The sequence below is a fragment of the Orbicella faveolata genome, unplaced genomic scaffold (genome assembly GCF_042242905.1).
Source record: "Orbicella faveolata isolate gen_17 unplaced genomic scaffold, um_ofav_v1 contig_1, whole genome shotgun sequence".
Taxonomy (NCBI): domain Eukaryota; kingdom Metazoa; phylum Cnidaria; class Anthozoa; order Scleractinia; family Merulinidae; genus Orbicella; species Orbicella faveolata.
This window is the reverse complement of record NW_028301536.1, coordinates 36,105,001-36,130,988: the sequence shown is the minus strand read 5'-3', so window position 1 is coordinate 36,130,988 and position 25,988 is coordinate 36,105,001. Positions and strand designations below refer to the sequence as shown.

Below are 25,988 nucleotides of genomic sequence, written 5' to 3'. Positions count from 1 at the left end.
TATGAAATAATTCATATTTGAACTGCGGTAGTAGATGAAAGTGAAGAATAATCATCGCAGTAAATTTTAAGCAATTGGAAAGAAGAAACCTGAGAAAAAAAATCAGGGCTTCAACGGGACTTGAACCCGTGACCTCCGCAAATACCGGTGCGACGCTCTCTACCAACTGAGCTATGAAGCCACACATTGGGAGCAAGGTCAATTAAGTGAGTTCATATCTTCCCGTGGGGAGTGAAATGATGTGAAGTATATGTGAAATAATTCATATCAACCTCGTTCCCAGGGTCAATCATATTATCGCCCCCTGGAGCAAGCGATGAGAGACCCTAGTTGGGTCTGGTCACGTGCCACTTTGACAATTGAGAACATCAAGGAGGGGTCCTCTGTAATCAGCAATATGTCACGTTGAGCTTTCCTGGTCGCACTAGAGCCAATTTTGTTTGTATAAGTAATAAATCTGTCAACAAGTAGCATAAAATAAGTGCGACCCCCAGTTTCAAAAACTTGCCAAATTTTTGCGGATTGCCAAAATTTTGTCAATCTTCAAAGAAGCTTAAGTGCTGCCTTGGAGGCTCCATAGTCTCGAGACTGACAGATTGCCATTATTATTATTATTATTGACATTTCATGTAGTCCCAGACTGATATTTTTATTGTTGTTCTCTCGTTGCAATGGACAATTTGGATGCATTGACTGACATAATTATTCTGCAATCTTGGAATGTTTATTAGTTTACACACTATTTTAAGTAATATCACATGATTATGTAGCAAAATAAATGTGTACTGCAAATTAAACGAAACAGAAGATCTTTAAAACAAATCTTACCAAAAAATTTGGGTCATTTTCACCACACCTCGCTTTTGTGGACTCTTGAGAGTTGATTAACTATAATTAAAAAAAGAAGAAAAAAAGAAAAAAAAAGACTGTATCTCTTAATACAAATTTATAAAGCGCTTCCTAATCTCTCACAGTTGTGTAAAGTGGAATAAAATACACCAAACTATGAAATTTCAACATCGTCTTCGTAAAGTTCTTGAGACTACGTGACATAAAAGTATGGTCACGCGATACGCAGTCACGGCATTGTCTCAGCCATAATAAATGTAACATACAATGGCCACAAAGATCACAATCAGCGAACATATGCCCAAGAGAGCAAGCATAAATTCTCGTTTTATTTGACGGCCAGCTCTTGTTGCCTCCAAAGGCATGTTAGCAACTTCACCTTTGATGTTTTCATGTGGAAACGGGACGTTTGGAATTTCACATTCCAAGAAATCACACAACGGTTTCCATCCTTGTTCGATGTTGTACACCAATAGTTTTTCACGGGGAACAACATACTTGACACGCTCATTGTGACTTTGGAATCGCTTCCTGAATACGTACGTTGCCTTGGGGTCATGAGATCCGAACATTGCATCCGTGAACGCGAGCAGCACGAAAAACAGTTTCTTTAGGGTTGGTGATAGGAGTACCAGTGGTTTCAGAGCAAATGTTGCCGTGTTAAAGACTTTAATTTGATTCACAAGGCTTTCCACCCAAGAGTTTTCATCCCGTTCGCTCAGGATCACCTTGCAGTCGGGAAATGCTTCCAAGATTTCCTCAAAGAAAAATGTACCCGGCATGTCGACGACTGCATCAGCATTCTCGTACACACGCTTCGCATCAGGCTTGGCACCGTTTTGAAAAACGCCGACCCAGTGATCCAGGAAATCAAAGGTCTGCTCTTCCCAGTTGAAGACCTTTAAACCGAGAACCTGTAAAGCTTTAGAGATCGATTTTGTGCCTGTTTTCGCTGGTCCAGCACAAATTACCTTCATTATTCTGGTCAGAATGCCCGATACTGGTGGTGCTCGGGATGAAGAAGAGGAAGGTCACTTCCGTTTACCGAAATCGAAAGCAGTTATTTTTGCTCGTGACGCGTGTTAAACCTTTTATCCCATGTGACGTCACGCCAGAACTGGCATGCAAAAAACAACAGAACTCAGATGATCACTGTAAAACAGACCTAAAGCAGGCACGGCCAGGCTTCACAATCACGACTGGGAAGTAAAGGCCGGTTTCTAGATCAGCTAACTGAGTATGGCGCTCAACGGGCAATCACTGGTAGTTAAACCCAAATTTACGCAATTTTCGCGATTTCTTCTAAATCATGAAAATTTGATGTCCCGAAAACAAGTGGCTTACTTTCTAGAATAAAGCACATTCCCTTCGTAACTTTAGAGATTCCATTGCTAAACCAAAGCACCCGCGCGTGAAAGCTCACCAGCTATACAGGCTAATGATGACCGTATTACTTGCCCCCCTCCAGAGGCTGGAGAAAGAGAAGCGTGAAGTCCGGGGATGGCAGAAGAGTGACGGGTAGTGTCTTCGTTTTTGCTGCCGAAACAAAGTAATCCCGTCAGATTCGCTTAGAGCAAAGTTGAACGTGCAACTTGCAACAGGGAGGTTATACGAACAAAAACGCTCCTCACGGCACGCAGGTCGAATGTAGCAGTTCCGCACTTAGCCGCAAGTTGGAGTTTATGATACCTCGTGCACAGTACATGAAGAAAAGTTACTGGTGCCTACCAACCGCGTTATACACCCCTTTCCTGCCGCGGGCGCAATCCGTTGCTCGGAATGTTTTTTTGTCCACATCTGTTGATTTGTTCTTGAAGTTTTGTTAATCATTTTTGCAACCTTTACGTCAAAGGAAATCCTCCTTAAAGTGAATCGTTGAATATTAGCTTCAGCTTTGAGAAACAGCTGTAGTAAACATCAGTAATTTTGAGGGAAATGGAGGCAGGTTATTGTGGCGGGAAATGCTCTTTACCTGAGGTAAACTTCATAATTTCCTAAGTGCTTGCCTCTTAGGTAAAAGATTATTCCTCATATACATCAGCTTAGGCGAAGAAAGAAATATGAAGTTTTAGTGATCATTAGAGGTGGACTAAGTAAAGTTAAACCACTTTATGGTTAGAAATCTGTGCCCTTTCATTTTGTTAATTGTAAGCTTAAGTTTGAAGATATCTTGTTGGCTTCTGATATCTGAATTAAATGCCAATTCCAATCAAGGAATGCTGAAGATTTTGAACCATCTTGTCTATTGACTGACGGAATACTGTTATACAGTACTTGTTTGTAGATGTGCTACTGTTACAATGAGCTTCTGGCAAAGCAATTCCCAGCCAGATCTGTCAGTCACTGGCACATCCACCTCACGTCATCAGAGGCCACCAAGTGGTCGCCGTGTTCGACCTAGCAGTGCTGGGAGAGGAGGAAGCACCAAATCTCACATATTTGGCGTTTCGGATACCCCCAGACAGGATACCCCAAAACAAAAGACCGGAAACAGTTTCCATGATAACAGCGCTGCATCAAGCACAGTCCACACAACTCCTGAGGCTCCTCGTCCTTTAACTGGGAACCAACCTAAGAAGACTACTGGACCTGTTTCTATGTATAATGTAAGGAGACCAATAAATATTAATAGATAGAGAGAACAGTTTTCAGTTGAATAGCCAGGAACTGAAATCAAAGCAATTAGAATGTCCAGTCACGATAGAGTGGTTTTCAATTCAGTGTCATAAAACCAAAACCAAACCAGGTACATGTACTTTCCAATTACACTTCTCAGCCAATCTCAAAACATGGTAAAAAACCGAACCAAAAACCGAACCAAAGATATTGTCAGATTACTTTAGACATGCTCAGATGAGATGTCCATTTGGAGAATATCTCAGGGCTTGGAAAATGTGCTGTCTGGTCGTCAGGGACAAGTAGACTTTCCTGCTGGGCAAGTTACTTTTCATTTTGTTTGTGCAAATTGGAGTCTAATTGATGTAGTTATTATCACTTTATGCAGGCATCGGTGATCACAAAATCTCAGTTAGATGCTGCCAAGAGTTTAGCCAAGGTCAGTTGTCGAAGATTAGTCTAACAGTCTTCAGGAGCTCCTGTTCTTGTCTTTTTGCTGTGTTTTTCAATTTCATTTGAAAAACATTTCCTGACCTTATTAACTGAGCAATATGTACCTTTGATAAACAACTTTTACTCACATAAAAGCTTTCAAGATTCCTGCTCATTGGCAGACACAAAATAACCAACTGATTGTTTTCTCGGTGGGTAGGGAGGGTGTTGCTTCTTACGCATTCTTCTTAGCCATTTCAATTGGAAGTTTGACAGTATGAAAATGTTAATATTGTTAATATTGTATATAATTGTTAATATTGTAAATCTGACTGGAGCTGATATGGGCCAGGGACCAGAAATCATTTATTAGAAAACAGTCCTAAAAAAATATGCGTGCTGATTTGTTAAAAATCGTGTTTCTATAACTCAATAGAAACACAGAACTAGTGCGAGCTGTTGACGTAATGATGGTGTGAGCAAAGAGAATTTAAATTTTGATAATCAAAGTTAACAAGTTGTTTTCCTTTTTTCTTCGCAGTGTTTTCTAAAAGAATTAAAAAAACATGTTCTCCATGTTTCTGTTGAGTTATAGAAACACTTGTGAAAGTTTGGGAAAACTCAAAAAAGCTGTGGAAACACTCACCTGCAGCTCCTGTTCCCACAGCATTTCTCATTCTCCCAAACTTCCACTCATGTTTCTATAACTCAATAGAAACAGGGTACATGTCTTCTATTTCTTAATTTATAAATTTTTTTTTTCTGTGCCAGGCAAATCCAAATTATGCTGACCAACCAGTTGAAGTGCAAGTGTTTTCAAGGGCTCGCCTAGGTGGAAGAAAGGCTCCTCAAGGGTTTGTGTTGATATTATTATATATTAGAAATAATTTACTTCCTCATCCTGTATACTTATCACCAATAATTAAAAAAAAATTAAGCGCAAACCAGTGGAAAACAATACAGGGCAATGTTTTTCTGTTAATTGAAAACCACATGCAAAAATTTAGGCACTTTTGAGGAAAACAAATTTCACACAAATTTTGTACTTGGCATGGGTTTTTGCCGACCCCTTCAATCATATATTACCAAATTCATAACTTTGAACTAGTCTTCAGTGTATACAATGTAAATTTGGTACCTTCATACTTTCATACATGCACATGTAAATGTTTGTATCACCTCCTTGTCTTCAAGCAATTCACATGAATGCAATACCTGTGAATAAGGACTGATTTCCAGGAGCCGTGCCAAGCCAGACAGACCATGTGATCCACCACCAACCCCCCTCCCCAGAATACTCACAGACTAGTACCCAGACTCCCAGGCATGTTTAGGAAACTTTTTCTGTTAAGTTCATACCTCAATACCTTTGTACTGTTTCACACCATATAGAGCAACAGCTAGAATTCTGTCAGCATTTGCAGTCTATATTAATAGTACCATACTTATGCAAGTCTAAGTAGGAAATTTCCTGCAGATAGTGCTCACAAAAATTTGTGAAACCTTTCTGACAGTCAGATTTAAAACTATCTAGGACGCTCTGCAATTATCATTGTTTTTTATTTTACAAGACAGCTTGTGTTGTTGTGTGATGACGTTGCCCATAAATCCCAGCAATCCCAAACAAATAGTGCAATCTGAGCACATCCATAACTTGATGGGATAAATACCTGTGTTCCATAAAATGTTTTGCACATAAATATTACTCCCATCAGGCTGAATTAGTTTTTTGCTTCAGGCTCTAAGCAAAAAAAATTCTCACTTGTTAAAGGAGCTATGTCACTGTTTATGCATCTTAAAAAGTTCAGATGCTCTCAAATGCAGTTTAACAAAGTTAACAACAAAGAGTAGCTGGTACTTCTGGTCAGCGGTATTTGTATGGTATTGAAGGCTTGGTGTACTTTCCAGCGTGGCAGTCCCAGGAGTATTTTGGACGTAGGATTGAGCAGTTTTCTGCACACTATTTGTCAAATCCGTTGTTTGGAATCTATGTTCATCTTCTCCATCCTTAACCATCCTGGCTTGTTCTTTTATGGTTTATTATTATCTCTTTGTTGCTTTTCTATCTTTTAGTTAGTAAACTATTATTTACAGGTTTTCTTCCATTAAAAAGTATTTTTTTAGGAGGCCAAAATAACTCAAAATAATGTGACTGAGCTCCTTTAACTTCTAAAGTGGAGAATCAAAGTGAAAGTCTTCCTTAGAACTTACATTATTTAGGATATACCACACAAGTGAATAGTGCTTTTTGCGAGCTCTGATTGGTTAACACAGAGGTGATTAGCAAGTACTATTCACAACCAAGCAGCCAGTGCGAGAGATTTAAAAAATTCCGACCGCTTGTCACACATTAAAAAAAGCCTTTTTGTCCGCTAATTATTCAGCTTGTGTGGTATAGACTAAAACAATTATTCACCTCAGTGTAGGTGAAAGTGATGGATATTTACCTCCACTTCGGTGAATAATTGTTAAATATCAAATTTTTGAACAGGGAAAAGTGTTGATTTTTCTGTGTAATCTGATTCAACTTTAGGGTTCCACAGTTGGACCTGGGAAACCTTGCAGATGACAACAATCAGGTATTGTATTAAGTTTTAATTGTTTTAAACTGGGAAAGGAAATTATTGAGAGTTGCATACATATAGTATTATAATTATTATATTCTGATTGATCAAGAAAGTGAATGAAGCTAATACTGTACAACTATAATCCCCAAGGTATTTATTAATAACTGTAATTAGTATAATTTCCAGAGGTGAATATAAGAATTGGACATTCTGATTGGTCAAAAAGCTCATCATATGACGCTATATTCACCCTGCTAGAGCTTGGTTACAAAGCTTGCTATCTTTGCCATCTCGGCAAGTAAACATGACGAACAGTTGCTGAATTAAGTTTTCATTTATTTGAAAGACATCACTCCAAGTCCAGGATATTTGAAAGAATGAAAAATTTTCAAAATGACTCCTGTCACCCTTGGACCAAAAATCTTTTCAAGAACTCGTATTCATAGTCTCCTCTGCAGCCGTTTTTTGGGATGTCACGCAGCGCTCCCCCCAAAGAAACGGCTGCTCACATCCGAACAACATTCTTTTCCTTTTGTGTATGTGGTTTGTTTGCCCTCTGTTGAACAGACCAATTACATAATAGCAAAGTGTGAATGACGCAAGCTTTCACGCAAAAAGGTCTGCGGTGCGAACACGCGAGGGATTTCTGGCTTTTGTTTCACGCCGCACGTCGCCAAAAATAGGCGGTGTTCGCAGGTTACGATCATAACGGACTCAAAAAAATGTAAATGAAAGCCCTAAGCACAAGTGCTTCATGTGCTCATCACTATGTTCAGGAAATGAGAGAATATATTTTTTTCTGGAAATGTCATATTGTAAGTGTCATTCAAGGGCTCAACGCTTCCTACAGATTGTAATCAGGAGGAAAAAGCGGCATTCAGACTGCTCGCTCTCAACAAATCGAGTGAAGCTACTTGATTTCCTGGTTCCTTTATTAAGTTGAACTAGACATCGTCCTTCTCGACAATAATTTTTTGAGTTGAAAGCTTCTATTAATTAGCTTAAACTTTGAAGAGTCTTCAGCTACATAGAAAGCTCTTTCAAGCGTCGCTGGTACTTTTTGGCGTCCATAAACAAAAGCCGGAAATCTGTAAGTTTATCTGTGACATCTTCCACGACAGGATACAAAGATAAAAAACATTCTCTGATTGGACAAGTTTCAAAGGGCGAATTTGGCGCAAAAACGTTCTTGAAAATGGAACGGAAGTGGTGATTGACTAATTTCGTGAAAGGAATGTTGTTCGGATGTGAGCAGCCGTTTCTTTGGGGGAGCGTTGCGTGACATCCCCAAAAACGGCTGCGGAGGAGACTATCGTATTCAAGGCTTTTAAGAATCATAAACGCAGTGGTTGCGTCGATCACCAGCAGGTCAGTTCGCTTGACCAAAATTTCTTTTACTACGAACTAAATGCTTATTAATAAGCTACTCATTTTTAGGTGATCATGATATCTGTGAATGAAGTCAACAACGATAAAAAACAAAGGTACCAGATGAATTTATTTTTCGTAGTGTTTGGCTTGTTTGTTTTGCTGCCAAACTCGATGATCGATGTTCTTGTAAGCTTATTATTAAAACTACGGCTGTATAAACGTGTATGCACACGAACAATTACGTCCATGTTTTTATGTTTTAGTCCATTATTTTGTAGTCCTTGATATTCACCTCTGAAAATTATACTAAAACAATTATTATATAAACTATAACTGTAGTGAATATTGTCGAAAAGGCGCATGAAATGAGTACAAACATATAAACAATAGTCTCCATTTGGCACGACAATATGCTAGCCCTAAGGATATTTGTCTGTGGACATCTTTTCAGAGAAGCAAACAGTTTCCTGAGAGTGTAGCTTGAGGAAAATTGTGAGCTTTGAGGAACAGATAATATCCAAGGGCAAATATCCAAGCATATTTTCACAACAAATAGACGCTATCATGTTTATTATAATCCTTCAAATATTTTTTGCAACTTGTGCAGTTTTGGAAATTGGGGAATATCCCTTAGATATTCTCCAGTTTTAGCTGGGGCACATTCAGTCAGGTGACGCACTTACACCAACTGTGCACGAACAAAGATATTTGATGGATTATAAACAGCAATATAGTATAGTTACTGCTGTGTTATTTGTATTACAGTACAAAACTTGACATCATCATCTCGTCTGGAATAAGCATCTTTTATATTAACCTTTATAATGCACCCCTATTTGGCAGATACCCCTAGCTATTACGTGAACACTAATAAAAATAAATTTTAGTTTTGAATGATTTTCTGTTGTTAAAAACCTCTGTTTACGGAACTGACAGACTGAATGTACAATGCAGTATCAGATCAAATCCTTTAATGTTAAGTCTTTGGTCAGTGTTGGAAGCTGTCATGTTGTTTATATAATTGCAGTTGCTCCAGCCAGCCACAGTTGATGGCCCTCATTTACACACACCAGACTCTAACAGCAGCCTTATAAGGTGGTCTCTACAGTTAAAAACAGTCAGTGTTTAAAAGTGAAAAAATAAAAATAAACCCCTTGGAGCTCTCTGTTGTTATAAGCTGTTGCAAATAAAATTCTTGTATTAAAACACTAACTAAACAATTCTATGGTTGTCACTCTGTATACTGACTGGTACGGTGGAACCTTGGTAATTATAACAGAGGGTCAGGGGACTGGAAAAATTTGTTCACTATAACAAGGTTTCATTATATCGAGGTTCTATTCCATATAATATGTTACTATTACTGAGGCAAAGAATATCATTTGTTGTACTGAGGACTTTGTTATACAGAGGTTAGTTAAATCAAGGTTCCACTGGATCATGAGTACTGTACGTAGTCTCGACCGCTATGTCGACCGACAGTCAGTCAACACTGGGTCGACACTCGGTCGATAGCTTGTCGACACTCGGCTGATAGTCGGTCGATATATCAGTTGAGATGTGTGTTGGCCGATACAGTTTTCAGTTTACCAATACTTCACTGATATTTTGCCGATACTTCACTGATACTTCGCCGATACTTCATTGATACTTTGCTGATACTTGGCCGATACTTCTCTGATACTTCACCTAGTATCGGTCGACTATCGGTCAAAAGAAAAGCAAGCTTCAGATATGTCATTCAATGTGTCGGTTGATATATTGGTCAATAGTCAGCCACACTGTATGTCGGTCTACATAGTTTTTAGTCTGGTTACCAATAACACTAAAAAATTGGAAAAAAATACTGAAATATTGAATGTTTTGTTCAAAAACACAACAGTTGAGTTTGTTTTTGACCAGATGCATGAGAAACTGCACCCTTTGGCTGAGTATCGGCCGGTAGTTGGTCGCTATATCAACTGACCACCGACTGACTATCGACCAGCTAGCGACCAAGTGTTGAGTGACTCTCGACCAACTGTCGACCAACATATCGGCCGAAATCATGGCTGATGACAGTTGACCGATATATCACTGACATTTGACTGATATCCCACTGAAATTTGACCGATACTCAATCAAGATGCATCTGCCCAATAACGACTAATGGTCAGCTGATAGTCGGTCGCTATATCAACCGACCACCGACCGACTGAGTGTCAACCAAGTGTCGACCGACTATTGACAAATTCTCGCTTGACATATGATGTTATCGGTTGACTATCGACCAACACTTGACCGGTATATCGACCAACATAACGGTCAAGACTAAATACAGTAAACATGATCCAAATGCACTTAAAATGTTTTGAACTCCTTTTGTTCATGTAGCTGGGGAACTCCTCTTCATAGCTCACGATTTCCTCCTAGTCCTGCAAAACCAAAAGGAGGTGGCTGGCAGGTAAGTGTTGTGCCCAAAGTGAATTCAGATTTGATTTAAACAAATATTTATTTTGTTGTCAGACTTTGAAGTTGAATTAAAAGGAAAGCTAAAGCTTACCATGCTGAACATAAATAAAAATCCAAGCTGGAAAGTTCAATGCAATTTCAACGGTGAAGCTTATGATTGTAATTGATTATCCATTATATTTTCTCACACATTGATTTGAAGGGGTAAGCATGCTTTCAACCAAGGCAAACATTTAAAGAGAAAGAACGAAAATCCAAAAAAATTAAATCTGGTGAGACAATCTCAGATAGTGCAGAGTGCAATTTAAGGCTCTGACACAGTAGTCACACAGGTCCTCACCCCTGCTGTTCTCTCCCTTGGTAGTTAACTAGGCCTTTTCCCCTTTGCAAAGCATGAACAGCTAAAAACATGATAGGGCATAATCTCAGCAGTGTGTATGTTTCATGTTTGTATTTTCTTTCAAGGCCCAAAAATAACTTACAATTACCGTTTGTCAAGACAGTTTTCAATTTCATCATGTTGTTTTACTTTGAGTTTCGTTCATTTTAAATTCAATAATACGTAGACATAGAAAATGTGACAATTTTACTTCTCGCACCAAGGTTTGTTACTTATACTTTTGTTTTCCTCACCAAGGTATGCAACATGATACCCTTGTTACCTTGAAAATATAAGAATAGATGAGTTAAATATCTGATCTAAATTCGAAGAGGAACAATGTTGTTTTATTCAAAATGCAAATTTTCATTTCACCGATAAACAAGACCTAATCTGACTAATTACATGTATCAAATAGTCACATCATGTCATGCAATAGTGCGTTCTTATTCACGTCAAACTAATACACAAAGCTATCAGTTAATACAACAGAGAAGTGTTTCAACGAGAAGTGTTGAAGGTAAAGATCCTTACTTGGCCAAAATTATATCCTTCTTTGGTGACCAAGTCTCCTCAAAGACTGATGAAATTAATTGGCGGTTTCAGTAAGTGCCACAGAGCCCACGGTAATAATTGTGAAGTTTCTTTTGTCACAAATTTACTAGTTTTGCATGTAACAAACATGGGAAAGTTTTGGCTGAATATGAACTTTTTGCTCCCCTCATAGAAGAGGAAGTAAACAAGCTACTAAAGAGAAGCAATATGTTTCCATTCTTTATTTGAACCAAAACATACAATAGTTATAAAACAGCAGCTGAAATTTCTTGAGTCAAGCTAGGGGTGATGCCAGAAGATACAAAGTCATAGTAGTGTTCTTTGCACTAAAAAAGGAATACCTGACGTTACCTGAATTAGTTGCTATCCCCGGTCAAAACGAGAGTGTGGTATCACTCAAAAAACATGCAGATCTGAACCTGAGAATGGAGTTTATCACACTAGCAATACTAGAACGCATGCATCTTGCATGTAGAGTTTTACCACAAAGAAAAGCACTCTACATTTGTGTGTGTTTCCGTATGAAATGTATCTTTCACCTAGCATATAGTTGACACTGATGTTATCTAATCTGTGCATGCATTTTGAGCAAATTGCTTTTGTTCTTAAGATAACAGCACCACAAGGATTAAGTATAAATAAGTATAACACCTTTTGCGTAATGCAACCCAGCTTTCCTCAAGGCTAACTGATGAATTGAAATTAATTAATTAAACAAACATTTAAGTTTACACCTTATGGCATTAGCACCTTAGCAAACAGCAGCCCCCTAAACCATCCCAATAGTGCACTCTGCACTAACAAGTTGTTGTCACATAAACCACGCCATGCAGGAAATATCTACTTAGAACATTTATTTTAAACTGACGCTGATGAATTCTGTGTGCAATTTCAGCTGGCTGCATTGATTTTAAAATAATTCAGTCTGTGTTACTGTCTGTTTTAGGTTCAACAATCTTGCGCCACTCAGTTTCATAAAAAGCCAAATGACATGCCAGCTCTTGATCTGAGAAAGTCACATGGGGATGATGGCCTGAATCAGGTTTAGTGAATATAGATTGGTTTTAAATGATCTTCAGTGACAAAAAGTGGTATCAATGTTTCAAAAAAGGAAAGAGATTCTTGGTTCAAATGTAATAAGTGCTATGAATTTTTCTAATTAATTGTATATGGATATGGTAAATGTTATTTTGTTAGTTAAAGTTCAAACCTTTGTTGTAGTTAGACCAATACCTCCCTTTGGAGAGTAAGGTGCAATAAAGAATACTATTTCTAATCAATTATATATTAAATGTATTTGCCACTTTTGATGACATGAACATTGAAATTCAAATAATTATAATTTATCACAATCTTTTGTAATTAATTAATAGATATTTTGATTTTAATGTTGAGGTCATCATAAATGACGATGTATGGGTTGAAACTTACTAGAATGAACCAATGGCTGCTGACAAACTGTTTAACTTTGCACAAGTCTTTCAGCCAATACCATCGTGTCTAAACTGACCAATCACTTTAAATGGACCAGAGTTAAATCATAACATCGTCGACTGACTAATTCTATTCAGTTCACTCTGAAGATGACTTCTGCTTAGGTTGTCGAAACGTCAGTCACCAACAACAGTTCTTTTTGCCCAGAGTTACCCTCACCCAGATGATCACACTGTACAAACTACTGATACTCCAGGGTTCAAACCGTTTACTATTTTATATAATGGTTGTGCCCCTTTTATTACTAACATGAGACAGCCGCTAACAGTTCAAGTCACCTTACTGTTAACTGATGTTAATTTCTTTTACCAGTTGTACTGATGATTGAATCTTTTGTTTACAATAGGCTTTTCAGGCAGGGAAAGACAATGATAGAGACAGAAATCATGGTGTTCAGTTTGAAGAGAAGCCCATCAAGGTTAATGATAATAATAAAAAGTCTAGTTATTTGCTAGCTTAGTTTATAATTAAATTTATTAGTTGACTTATTGCTTTTTCTAAAAGATGTGTTGCCCAGTTATTCAGATAAATAGACAAGCTTTAAATTCTATTTTTTTTTTTTTCAAAACTGCCTCTTCCAAGTTTACAAGACCACAAATTGTTTTACAATGTGCTGGACTATTGTGACACATTTGGAAAGATCTGCCTTTACTTGTCAATGTCATAGTCTTCCATTGATATGATTACTGCCATCATAATAGGTGTCTAAGCCCTGTTATCAAGGATCCAGTTAAATTGTCATGTGCAAAGGGTGAAAAACCCTGCCTTTTCACTGAATAAGTTTCTATCCAGTGGATAAGTTATTTTTCGGATCATTAGTGCAGTATACGCTAGGCCTCAGAAGCTTTGTGTAAAACCAAGGTTAAGTAAAGGCAGAGGCATATAACCCCAGACAGGTTTATATACTGGTATGCTTCTGGCAAAAAAAAAATTATATTTTTATAATAAGAATTTTATCTGTTTCTTTCTCTGTTACATATAACCACTGGATAGTGATTTAATGGGTGGATGAGTGATTGAGGTTACTAAGATTATCAGTTGAGTAAGGCATGGCAAAAGTTTGGTCACCAGGTTTTAACGTGAAAATCGTGTTGTTGTCACGGCCAACTGGCTCCATTTCCAGCGGCAACTTGTCGCCCTTTGACGTCACTGGCAGTAAAGTGCATGAAGTTACAGGCGATGTGACAGGCGACGCACATCAGTTGATATTGTTACCAATGGAAATGAGGTAAGTTGCCCGTAACAACACTGCAATTTTAAGGCCAAAAGTTCGTCACTAAACTTCCATCGCGCCTTACTCAACTGATAATTGTAGCATCCATTCTTTGACCAATTAGGCCCAGATTTGCAATGTTTTGAGAGTTAAAATAGTTGAAAAAAGTGCTGTAGACATTTTTGAATAATTATATAAATTAGAACTTTTACAAATAAACATAAGTAAAAGAAATTCAAAAGATGAGGAAATAATTGAAGTTTGACTATATGGCTTTGTGATTTAAAAAGACAGTTAATGTTTTATTTAAACTTAAACTCTCCCTGATATATTGTATTTCTTTTGTACGTTATTTCCTTTTAGGGGATTGCTCATAACCCTTCTGAGAGTGCAAAGAAGTAGGTTCTTATCAGTGATTGCATTCCAAAAATGTGTTTTAGTCCATGATTCTGATTGACTAATTTATAATGCAGCTCTTATATATCAAAATTAATGAATGAAATTTTCATTGTTCTTATACTTTATTATAAAAAATTCAACAATCTCATTGTATAAATAGCAAAAATCAAATCACTAATTAGGTCGTAAATCACAGTAAATTAACTTAAGTTACATGTGGGAGGTGTGCCTTTTAATCAGTGTAGACCTATCTATTTCTGTTTTGATATCAATTAATGGACATTTTAATAGCATTAAATATGAGGTATGAATAACTCTAGAAGTTACCTTAACACGTATCTTTGGGTGAAGGGAGGGGGCTATAGATCAAGACAGGAAGCCTCACCGCAATTACATTCATTGACAGAAGGTCTAAAACAGATAGGGGCTTATTAGAGAGAGGAGCTTATGTTCAGTGATAAATTTTATAATTTTTATTGTATGATCGTATATTTATTTGGCTGGTGTTTGCTGACCTGTACCTCAGTGGCATGACCAACCAATATGACAGACCATGGAGCACACAGCCACACACGCAGCGAGAGATGGCTCAGTTCAAAACAAGACAAGAGCAGGTACATGTTCTGATTAGTACAGTATGTGCTTTAGTTCAAAATGAAAGCCAGTTGTAAGTATAAAACATTATTTTATGGATGTAAAATAAACTTTCCTGGTAACTTAACAAGGAAAATTATAATAAAATTATTTTCTGATCGTGGTAACACTACCTCTAAATAGGAAAAATGTTAATTCATGATCCCATCAAAGTTTGGCAGCTTGTACTTGCTCAAGATAATATCCATACCCTTCCTACAGGTACATAAGATTATTTTGGCTTCAAACCCTCCACCTCCCACATCTCAGAGAATTCCAGTTTATTCCAATATTGCAAGGCTAGAAATGATGGCTGGTCATCAGACAATGTCTGGCCTGATTGGGGATTTGACTGATCAGCTTTTAATCTTGCCATTCATGTTAACTGGTCTCATGTGATCATAGAGACAAAGTTTCAGTGCGATTGGTTCAATCTGCATGCACCTCGCTGTATGTTTGAGGACATTTGACCTGCAATCTGATTGACTGAAGTATTGTATAATAAAATATAATTATAGTTCTCACACACTGAATGCCATTTGTCTGCCATACAAGGCAAGAGCACTTTATTAACATACAATAAACCTGGAAACAGCATCTACAAGGACTAATGGATGCAAAAAATGCGACATCAAACCCTGAGCTTGTAGGCAAAAAACAGAATGTCAACAATACCTAGAATGTATCAGACGAGCGCAGACTGGCAAAGGGCTGGGTGGGTAGGAAAAGCTGTTGCTTGTATGGCAAGAAACAGAAAACTGAGTCACGAGACCTAGTGTGATGTGATATCCTGACTCTGGCCCAACCCCCGCTTCAGTGTGTGAGAACCTCATTTCTCGCCTCTTTCGCAAGCTCAGTTGCCGAGAAATCCATATCAAGCTCTTGTTTGTTTTGAGTGTTCTTTTGATTTGGCAACAACTTTGAAAAGTCCATTGATCGTGGTACTATAGTACTTAAAATTAATAATTTTTATGAATTACAGTCAGTATGTTTACTCAGCTCAAAAATAAGATGTGACCTCTTGTCTCTAAAGGAAAATCTCTTGAGACAAGATATTTCTTGTCTTGAGAGATAGGAATCTCTCATCTTGGGAGTACATATTTTGGAATAAATCACAGTAGAAAGAAACCAATTAATCTTTGTTGTTAAAAATAAATTGCAGTTTTGTTTGTTACATCTTAGGAAATTTTGCATTCAGAAAAGAAGAAGGACCTGATTGTAGAGACAGTTCTTGTGGATCAACTGTCGAGGTACGTTATACAATGCTGTTTCGTGCATAACCTATTGTCATTGTCATTGTCATTGTCATTGTCATTGTCGTTGTCATTATCATTACGAATAGTGAGGTGGCTTAGGGTGACTTTAAGGCTAGATGTTTACAGAGTGGAAGAAAGCGTGAAATTTGGCACAAAGAATCTTGTTGGCCAGGTGTAAGAAACAAATTTACCCTGGGTGCCACCTGTGCCAATGATCTGGGGGGAGAAAGCAGAGATTTCAATTCTCGACAATCTTCATCAGCATGAAAACGGTGCTGATGAATAAAATCGTGGTTTTCAACAGTTTTGATCACCAAATTAAACCAAATTAAACTCATCGCAAATAGATGAGCTTGGGAACTGGTGCCTTAGAGGTTAGCGGGGTGCCAAAGCCATAAGCCGCTAGGAGGTATCCATGGCAACCCTGGAAAGCAGGAACCACCCAATGAGCGTCCGCTAACCGGCACCATCACACTGAAAGAAATTCAGTGGAATCTACTTACCTGGGGAATACTTACCCTGACCAAAAACAAAACGGGAGGGAGGAGAGGGTGCAAGAATCCGCAATGATTCGCGAGCAAAGCAGTGCAACTGATCTGCAACAATCAGCAGAATACACTACAACACTATTATGCAATGAACCATAAACCCCTGCAAAACCCCTGAAGGCCGCCCCACAGGTCACGTACTCCCAAACGCGGAAACCGCTGGCTGCATAAGCTCATATTTAACTTGCCTAAATGATATTAGCTGGATGGGCACACTAGCTAGCTGCATTAGCTCGAGTTTAACCTTGCCTAAATGATATTTAGCCACATATAAATCAACATCAATGAGGATTGTATATAGAGAGGGAACCAATAAAACTGAAACTCGCTGAAATCACGCTGAAATGACAAAAGACAAAAGTAACATGTGTTTTTGTTCAATTTCTTTTCCACTTTTCGAGCTGTTACATACAATAGTTACATTCCCATACAAACTCTTATATTAATGCTGTTACGCAGTGTTATATAGTAATGTTCACAGCTCCCAAGGAGCTTGGGATGCCTTTGTCAGTACAGTCTCAATCTCAATAATCCTCATTTTGTTACATTTAGGGCAGCTGTTTCTGATCCAGAAAAAAACAACAGCATTATTCCTCCTGATGTGGGACCCAAACAACGAAAGCAAATGGAATTTTATAACACAAGGTACATGCTACTGCTGTAATTAGTCTAAATCTAGAAGGGATCAAGTTATGGCATTGGGGGAAAGAACTAGCCTGGGGAGGGGGTACTCCCAGAAAAGTTGAGTAGGGGTGTGTAGCCCACTTCCCAAAACCCTTACCCTATTTATGACCAAAATCTGCGATTTTTGCTCCCCTACATGTATTTATGACCTGACCAGAAATTCTTTGTAGCTGGCACAGTTGCCCTAAACATAAGTTATGAAGGGCTTTTGTTGACAGTCTTATCAATAATGATGAAAAAGTAGCTTCTTCTAAGAAACATACCCAATTCAAGACTAGAGTGCTAAACCCATACCCAATTTAAGACCGATATGGCCAAAATCGATACCCTATTTATGACCAAAACAGCTGAAAAACCCTACCCTTTTGGGCCACACACACCTTTAATATAGCCCATATAAGGGAGTACCCCCACCCCCCCCCCCCCACCCCCGGCAGAACTACTGTAGCTAACTAGTAAAACTTTCCAAAAAATACCTAACATGACTGTGTCATAACACTGACTGCAGTCTTTAGGAATTATGCTGACTTCAGCTGCAAGCAGTGAACTTTCTAGAAATCTCTCAATGCATTTCACAGGAGTCCTTCCAAAGGTCCAAACACAGAAAATGCCCTGTCCAAGAGAGTGCGATTTGGAGCCAGAATTGTAACAAAGAATGGCCGTGATGCTCATAGAGAATTAAATGGGTTCTTCTTTTCAGCAGACAACACACTCACACTCTATGAATTTCACCAGTTTGGCACAAGGTTGGTATTGACATTTACATTTGACATGTAATCAGGAAGATAAATGTGACTCAAGTTGTCAACTTCGGAATAATTATAGGCCAGTAAAGATCTTTTATATACTTTACTGAATAACGCAGCTTAAAAGAAGGTATTCCCTATTTTCTCTTTATTTTTGAAAATTTTTCTTGTGGTGACTACAGGCCTGGGATAAATTTTTGTCTGAATTGTTCAGTAGTCACTAAGCTAGTAACTTGGTAATTAAAGTCTAATAATTATATACCGGTAGATTTAGCCAAGCCTTAAAGCGGAGCTCCTGATTGCAATAACTGACAATAAAGGAAAAAGAGAATTATTTTTTCTTGGATCAGAAACTCAATAAATGATCAATTGTGAGCATGTAATTGTTCAGCGTGGGGTTTTGCTATTTTTTCCAATTAAATTTTAACAAACTCTACCTAACAAGCCTAACCAAGATTGTAGAAATTACATACGCAATATATCAGGGACTTTCCAAGAGATAATTGTACAAGAAACATGTCAGAGGAGAAGTCAACAGTGCACCAGGGGTTAATTTGCACCAAAATTTTGCCTTTGCGAGTACTCCTTCCTTCTCCCCCAGAGAAATAACGTGACTTGAGCCTGCAATCCAATTGGTAAACCAGTAACTGGGCAGCGGTTAACTTTACAAAAACACACAACCTCAATGAGCTCTAAACCTGAGCCCACGATATAGTCACATGATACTGGTCAGCAGATAGCTTGTTGTGACAGCTGTCAATTAACAATAGCATGGACGTCCAAAATCAAAGATATAGCTATGGCAATGGTGCTACTCTCTTAGTTTTCAACGTATTGGCATACAGACGGATGTACGTATGGACAGTCACATGACAACCCAAATTTTTCAGATCGTTGGGTTACCAAATTTTCTAAGGTATGGGGCTCTGCTCGCGCACCTTCAGCACACAGGAGCTCCACTACTATTATTATTGATAATATTCAATCCATATTTGTCACACAGGTAAGCTTAATCAGAGTATCATCTACTTGTATTTACTGGACTACTTACCAAATAAGATGCACAGGCACTGCCGAATTAAGGAGGCTACAGTTTTAAGGACAGGATTTTTTAAGGGTTTGAGCTAACCTTATAATTTAGTTGTGCCATTGAGCCCTCAAAAAATAGCATTCCAGTTGTGCAGCCAAAATAAAAATTAATATCATGCGGTGTCATCAGATGACAGTAAGTTGGGAACTAAACATTCTATCTAGTTACCCTAAAATGCATAAAACCCACAGTTCTAACAGAATGATACCAGCCTATGTACATACATTGTGGACTGAAACATGTCATTTTGCTAATCAACCATGGCTCCTACAAATCAAGATGCCCCACTCTCCACAGAAATTGTCTTGAAGTAACTCTGACTGGGTCTTGTGTACTCACAGGTCATCAGCTCTTCCTTTCATTCAGCGAGGCTGTTATAGCCATGTGCAAGGAAAGAAAAAAGGACAACCGTACACTCTGTTGGACATCTGTGTGGTAGGTTCATCATCATCATCATCTTTTATTTGCTTAAAAGTAGTATTCCTTAATTACAATAACTTACACAGGGTGAGGAGACCCAGAAAAATCACCAGTCTTTGGCCACCTTAATTGCAAATATTTGGTTTAATTACAGCAAAAAATGCAAAATTATACAGACTAAAAAAGAATATAATAAAGGTTACATTAAATTAGTATCAACTGGTTGTGAACCCATGTATGTGGAAAAATTTATGAGTACCTATAATTTTAATGTTTGATGACTGCAACTTAAACATCATTTATCATGATTTGGGTCACAAAAAAAGAGTTACAAGTTATCAGTGGCATTACAAAAGGATGGTCCATTTAAAAAAACAATGTACTTTATTTTAAGTGGTACTTATTTCAACCTTATTTTAACTATTTTTATTAGAAGTCGTTAAAGTTGAACTTCATGCATGGCATAAAATCAATTTGTTACAGTCTACAGTCTAATTTAGTAGCATCGTTTTTTACTTTGTTGCAATTTCAGGGAAGTAATTTATCTTTTGCGACAGCTCCCCAAACATCTCTTCCCCAAAGTGTTAGGAGCCGCCCTGTTGTAGTGTTTAGAGTTTCAGAAGTTGATGAGCAAGCTAGAGAGACACAACTGTAAGTGAGAGCAAGTTATGGGAAAATTAGTTCAGAAGACGTGGGAAACACTTGACAGTTTTTGATCAATTGAAGCCCCTCAGAACAAGGACAAGAGCCAACTCGAGCAAGATAATAATATTATCAAGAAGATATGCATGGTGATTGGCTTAAAATTGTGTTTCTGTAACTCGATAGAAACACAAAATTGGCATGGCTCGAGCAAAGAGAATTTAAATTTTGATGATCAAAGTAAACAAGGTGTTTTTTTTTTTTTTTTTTTGACGTGAGATCAAGAGTCATATAGGGCTTTTTTCCATGCACCCCTTCAATTTTACTTGCCCTGGGCAAATGTTAGCTTACTTTAATTTTTGATTTAGTTGGCGGATGACTTGCCTCTGCCCTTGCCCATTGGGCTGCAAGTGAGAATGAAAAGTTACTTGCCCGGTTGGAAAATCTACTTGTTCCGGATGACTGGACAGCACTTTTTTTGAGCCCTGTACAAGGCCCTACCAAGTTAATGGATTGACTCACAGACGGCCCAAGCTCTCAATGTTATCCTTTTTTTTCCTTTTTATGCGAACGTTCAGGCTAACGTGACATATGGCATGTACTATTACATAATGACCGAATTTGACCACACGAAACATGACTCTCGCCTTGCAGCATATGGAGGTGTTGTGTTACAATGGTTTGAATTTACCGGGGATAGTCAGCGACGATTTGTCAACGTGCAAAACAAAATGCTCCCCGGGTACCCTCGTGATCTATTTGACAAACCCACCAAGATGCGCATTGTTACCATCGACCAATCAATACCCGGGGAGAATTTGGTTTGCGTGTTGACAAATCGTCACTGACTACCCCCGGTCGGGCTAATTATAGTTACCCAACTTACTATGCGAACCGCAAAAGTGTCCTAACTTTTGTGACACGGCTGTTTTCGAATTTGCGAGCGAAGCAATCTCGAAATAAATGTTTCGTAGCGAAGGCGTTGTGGGCGGAATCGCGTAGCAAGTGAACTGACATGGAACTTCAACATCTCTTCTTCGATTCTACGGAGGAATTGAGCCGGCAGGGTTATTTTCAGTGGATTTATTCGTCTGGAGTGGCAGGCACTCCGGAAATCAGTGTCCGGCCTTGTCTTTCTTTTAGTAGTAGAAACCCACAGAACGATAACTTGCCGAAATCGCGTTAGATCGGCCCGAGGAGCTGGCAAACAACAAAGAATACAACACAGCAACAGGGTAAGTAGATTTTATTCACAAAATATAAGAATAATTGGCTTTTCAAGCAAAGCCGTTGCATTCCCATACAAACCTTTATAAATTCAAACCGTTGTAACACAATACCTCCATATGCTGCAAGGCGAAAGTCATGTTTCGCGTGGTCAAATTCGGTCGTTATGTAATAGTACATGCCATATGTCACGTTAGCCTGAACGTTGGCACAAAAAGGGGAAAAAAAAGGATAACATTGAGAGCTTGGGCCGTGTGTGATTGACTAAGCTTAAGTGTTAAGAAATAGAGATCATTTTTCATGTTTCTGTTGAGCTATAAATTATAAAGAAACACAGCAGGAAGTTTATTAGGGAGAAGGAGAGATTCTATGGGAGAACTTAACCACAGTGTGTTTTCAAGTTCTCCCAAACTTTGACAAGACATATACACAAAAAATGTTTTCAATTTCTCGTAGAAAACAGTAAAATAAAATAGGGAAAATCACTTCCTTAGATCCATATCAAAATGTAAATTCTCTCTGGGCTCATCATCATTACGTCAACAGCTCATGCTAACTCTGGATTTCTATTGAGTTGTAGAAGTATGGCCTTTAGTGCATGCTTTCTTACGAAGTGTCTTCTAAAAAGAAATTGACAATGAGGTGAAAAATATTAAATATTTTGCTTTTTTTGTAGTAACAGTCTTGTCCAGATAGTTAGATTATTGTCTCTGTGGCCAGGCCCAGAAAGTCTTGTAAGAAATTCGATTTCTTTTTCTCCTGACAAGTTTGAGTAAGAACATTGTTTAAGGCTCTTCATGTTGATTTTAATGGCTGATCAAACAAAAGAAAGTAGACTAGTGTTAATACATGTATTGACTGCAATTAAATCTTGAAAGATGTTGTTAATTAAACAAGATCTAAATGTAGCACTGACCACAGGTTTGAAAGCTGCCATTCTCTAGATGACAAACGTTTGGTAATGGAAACACTGGATAATCCACTCTCAGAGGCAGAATTACAGGAACAGCAACTGTTGGAAAATGTACAAAGTAGGTACAAAAATCAATCAATGACAGAGATGATACACATGTCAGAACATTTTAATTAAAGCTATAACACGTGTTTATTGCTTGTGATTGTTGGGGTATTTAAAGCATTACTCACTAGGAACTGCAACATTAACAGTGATTAATCTAATTGTGTTGAAAGTCAGTCTAGTGTAAAATACAGTCATACAGTGAAGACATGTATGTAAAAAAAAAGCCTGTTATTGAGTATAATCCTTTGAATCAAGACTAAGCGACTTACATGTAAATTTAACATCCTTACTGAATTTGTTGTACCTGATTTAAGGTGTGGTCAAGAAACAACTTCAAAGGAGGGCTGTGAAGACAATGATGGGTCTTGGTCAACACTTTAGAAAGATGGACAGTTCAGGGGATGGACTGCTAGATAGAAATGAACTCCAAAAAGCTCTGGAGGCTTATCACGTCAGAATACCTGATGAGGTGAGTAAAATATTCCTTAATTTGGTCCATGTAACTTGTCTTGGTAGTTGTTGTTGTTGTTAGTGCTGTCATGTGACAGTTGTTCACAAGCCAGATATTGAGTTAAAAATGAAGAAAGCTTTCACTCAGCTTTCTTGAACCTGGAACCACAGTATACATGTACATGTATATGCATGGAATTTGCTTTAAATTATGGTAACTTAGAATGTTTTGTAGCAAGTCAATGAAGTAAGCACCTTTATGTGCAACAGAGTGCATTTTTAGAGAGGAAGTGAGGTGAGGGTTATGAAGGCAACCAGACAAAAAGTAGTATCCGTCTAAGTAAACCTAAGATGGTCATTATTTTTTCCTTAGGTATTTAGCCATTTGTGGAATGTTTTGGATGTAAACAGAGATGGATTCCTAGACTACGGAGAGTTTTCAAGGGGTTTTATTGGTGAAATGAATGAATTAAGGAAATCATCAGTCCGAAAAGTAAGTAATGATAGAAAGATGTAAATAACTTACAGGCGGCTTTCAACTCACATGCCTAAAATGAAAGAAAAATTCGTGTCCCAAGCAGGATTTGAACCCACTTCTCCCCAGATCGAATATGCATATATTAGCATGGCCACTCCAAAACGTGCTCTCTTCATCGGGGCAATATTCTTCCTTGTTACTGCTACAATTAACGTCTCTCTATTACCAGTTCATAGCACTACAAGCTGCCCTTCATCTACCACTGATTTTTTTGGAATTTCGCCGGAGAAGAACAGCTTTAAGTCCAATTCCTATTTCATCCGACAATCAACAACAATATGGCGGACCAAACGCTTGCTGGTGATTTCGAAGGTTAGAAGAACACAGCGTGCATGTGCATTGTATTGTAACTCTACATTGACTTTTCGACCGCTTCTCAAGCTGATCTTCGACATAGAACTCAATCCTGGTCCGCATGGTTCTTTTAACTGCTCGGTGAAGGCAAATACCAGAAACATCAACAACGTAAAGATTGCTCACCTTAATGTTCGCTCACTGAAATGCCGGGATCACTTTTTGCTTGTTAAAGAGACTATTTTATCGAACAAATTTGACGTGTTTACTATATCTGAATCTTGGCTAGATGCCTCTGTTTCAGATTTGGAGATTGAAGTGCCTGGTTATAACATCTACAGGGTCGATCGAAGCAACAAGACTGGCAGCGGGATCTGTGCATACGTCTTGAATACCTATCGTACAGAACTAATGGGTGATATCTCTGACATTTCAACCACCGGTTTTCATCAGCTTTGGTTGAAAATACAGGTCAGGAATTTAAAGTCAATTATTATTTGCACTGTCTATAGACCTCCGGATACACCGCTAACTTGTTGGGAGAACGATTTAACAACAACTTTGATTTATGCGTTATCACTGGACAAGCCTGTGTACATAATGGGGGACTTAAACTGTAATCTTCTCAGCACCGATTGTAGAGAATCGAAATCTTTAACCAGTTTTTACGAGTCGTTTAACTTATCGCAATTAATTGCTGCTCCTACTAGAGTGACCTAATCGTCGCGGTCTCTTTTAGATGTTATTCTCGCTTCGCAAACCAAACAAGTTGTCAAGGCTGGTGTCATGGACAGCTTTATTAGTGACCATGACATGGTCTTTGCCATCCTACATCTGAAAGTATCCCGACCTAAGACTACATATATTACAACTAGGAGTTTAAAAAACTACAATCCAGACGCTTTTCAGTTTGATATGTCCGGTGCACCCTGGTCTGTTGTGGAAGTATTTGACGACGTTGATGACAAATTACACGCATTTGATCTGTTGTTCAATGAAATTCTCGATCATCACGCTCCGATTAGATCAATTAAAGTTCGTGGAAAACCAAATCCCTGCATAACGGAGGAGATACGTGAACTTATGAAATCTAGGAATGTCTGGCGCAAAACAGCTCGTAGAACTAATGATCCACATGCCTGGTCTACCTATAAAAACCTTAAACACCAAGTCAGGAAGTCAATCAGAGCAGCGGAGAGTGAATTCATCAAAGATCAGATTCAAAACAACCCACGGAACACAAATTGTATTTGGAAGGCAATCCGGCTCTGCATCCCTAAAAGATCAGTCTCCCCTAAAGTTTACAGCAAAGAGGACAAGATCGTGGCGGATACTTTCAATAATTTTTTTGCGTCTGTTGGAAAATCAACCAATTCCAAAATAAAATCTTTGGCTGAAGAAAACAACTTCGACTTGAATAACAGCATCTTTACTCCTAGAATTTTTCCGACATCTGAGCAATTTACATTTCATTCTGTTGAATGTAAACAAGTCGAGGACATTATAAATGCAATGCCTTCTAATAAGGCTCCTGGGATTGATAAAGTGCCAACTCGAGTCATTAAAGACTGCCTGCCGATTATACTCCCTTTTGTTACATCAATCATCAATGCTTCTCTTTCATCTTCAACATTCCCACGGATCTGGAAAACAGCCGAAATCACACCTATTCCCAAACAAGGCAATCACGAACTTCCTAACAATAATAGACCAATTTCGCTACTACCTGTGTTGTCAAAGGTCTGTGAAAGAGTCGCTTATAATCAGTTTGTCACCTATTTGACAACAAAGAAGAGGCTGACGACAAAACAAAATGGAAGCAAAAAATGGCACTCTACTGAAACATCATTACTTCACACGACTGATGCATTTCTTAAAGGAATAGATAAGAGGAAATTAACTGCCTGTGTTCTCCTAGATATGAGCAAAGCGTTTGATAGTGTCGACCACCAAATACTGTTACGAAAACTACAAGACGTTGGCGCCTCAACTAGTGTGCTACAATGGTTTAACAGCTATCTCACAAATAGATATCAAGTTGTACGAATTCACTCCACTGTTTCCAATCCAATACCAATTGAATATGGAGTACCTCAGGGTAGCATCCTGGGCC

At 38.2% G+C, this 25,988-nt stretch overlaps 2 protein-coding genes across 2 annotated transcripts in view; one reads left to right on the top strand and one right to left on the bottom strand.

The window, feature by feature from the left end:
- Positions 1–623: 623 nt before the first annotated feature.
- Positions 624–2,500, bottom strand: LOC110065545 (uncharacterized). Its single transcript, XM_020772695.2, has one exon. It carries the CDS (start codon positions 1,824–1,826, stop codon positions 1,092–1,094), a length of 735 nt encoding a protein of 244 aa, XP_020628354.2. The 5' UTR covers positions 1,827–2,500; the 3' UTR covers positions 624–1,091.
- Positions 2,501–2,530: 30 nt separating this feature from the next.
- LOC110063043 (calcyphosin-2-like) overlaps positions 2,531–25,988 on the top strand; it is a 27,696-nt gene continuing 4,238 nt past the window's right edge. Inside the window, exons 1-19 of the mRNA XM_089274445.1 lie at positions 2,531–2,826; positions 3,121–3,455; positions 3,854–3,904; positions 4,669–4,751; positions 6,431–6,476; positions 8,863–8,930; positions 10,209–10,278; positions 12,167–12,262; positions 13,061–13,132; positions 14,291–14,325; positions 14,853–14,940; positions 16,142–16,209; positions 17,316–17,408; positions 18,026–18,193; positions 19,625–19,718; positions 20,236–20,354; positions 22,494–22,603; positions 22,908–23,062; positions 23,417–23,536. Of these exons, the coding sequence (XP_089130571.1) occupies positions 3,150–3,455; positions 3,854–3,904; positions 4,669–4,751; positions 6,431–6,476; positions 8,863–8,930; positions 10,209–10,278; positions 12,167–12,262; positions 13,061–13,132; positions 14,291–14,325; positions 14,853–14,940; positions 16,142–16,209; positions 17,316–17,408; positions 18,026–18,193; positions 19,625–19,718; positions 20,236–20,354; positions 22,494–22,603; positions 22,908–23,062; positions 23,417–23,536 (1,842 nt within the window). The 5' untranslated portion in view covers positions 2,531–2,826; positions 3,121–3,149. The remainder of the gene's footprint in view (positions 2,827–3,120; positions 3,456–3,853; positions 3,905–4,668; positions 4,752–6,430; positions 6,477–8,862; positions 8,931–10,208; positions 10,279–12,166; positions 12,263–13,060; positions 13,133–14,290; positions 14,326–14,852; positions 14,941–16,141; positions 16,210–17,315; positions 17,409–18,025; positions 18,194–19,624; positions 19,719–20,235; positions 20,355–22,493; positions 22,604–22,907; positions 23,063–23,416; positions 23,537–25,988) is intronic.

Bases quoted from the DNA above. Each gene is read 5' to 3' on its own strand.
- LOC110065545 (XM_020772695.2), bottom strand. From the start codon at position 1,826: ATGAAGGTAATTTGTGCTGGACCAGCGAAAACAGGCACAAAATCGATC.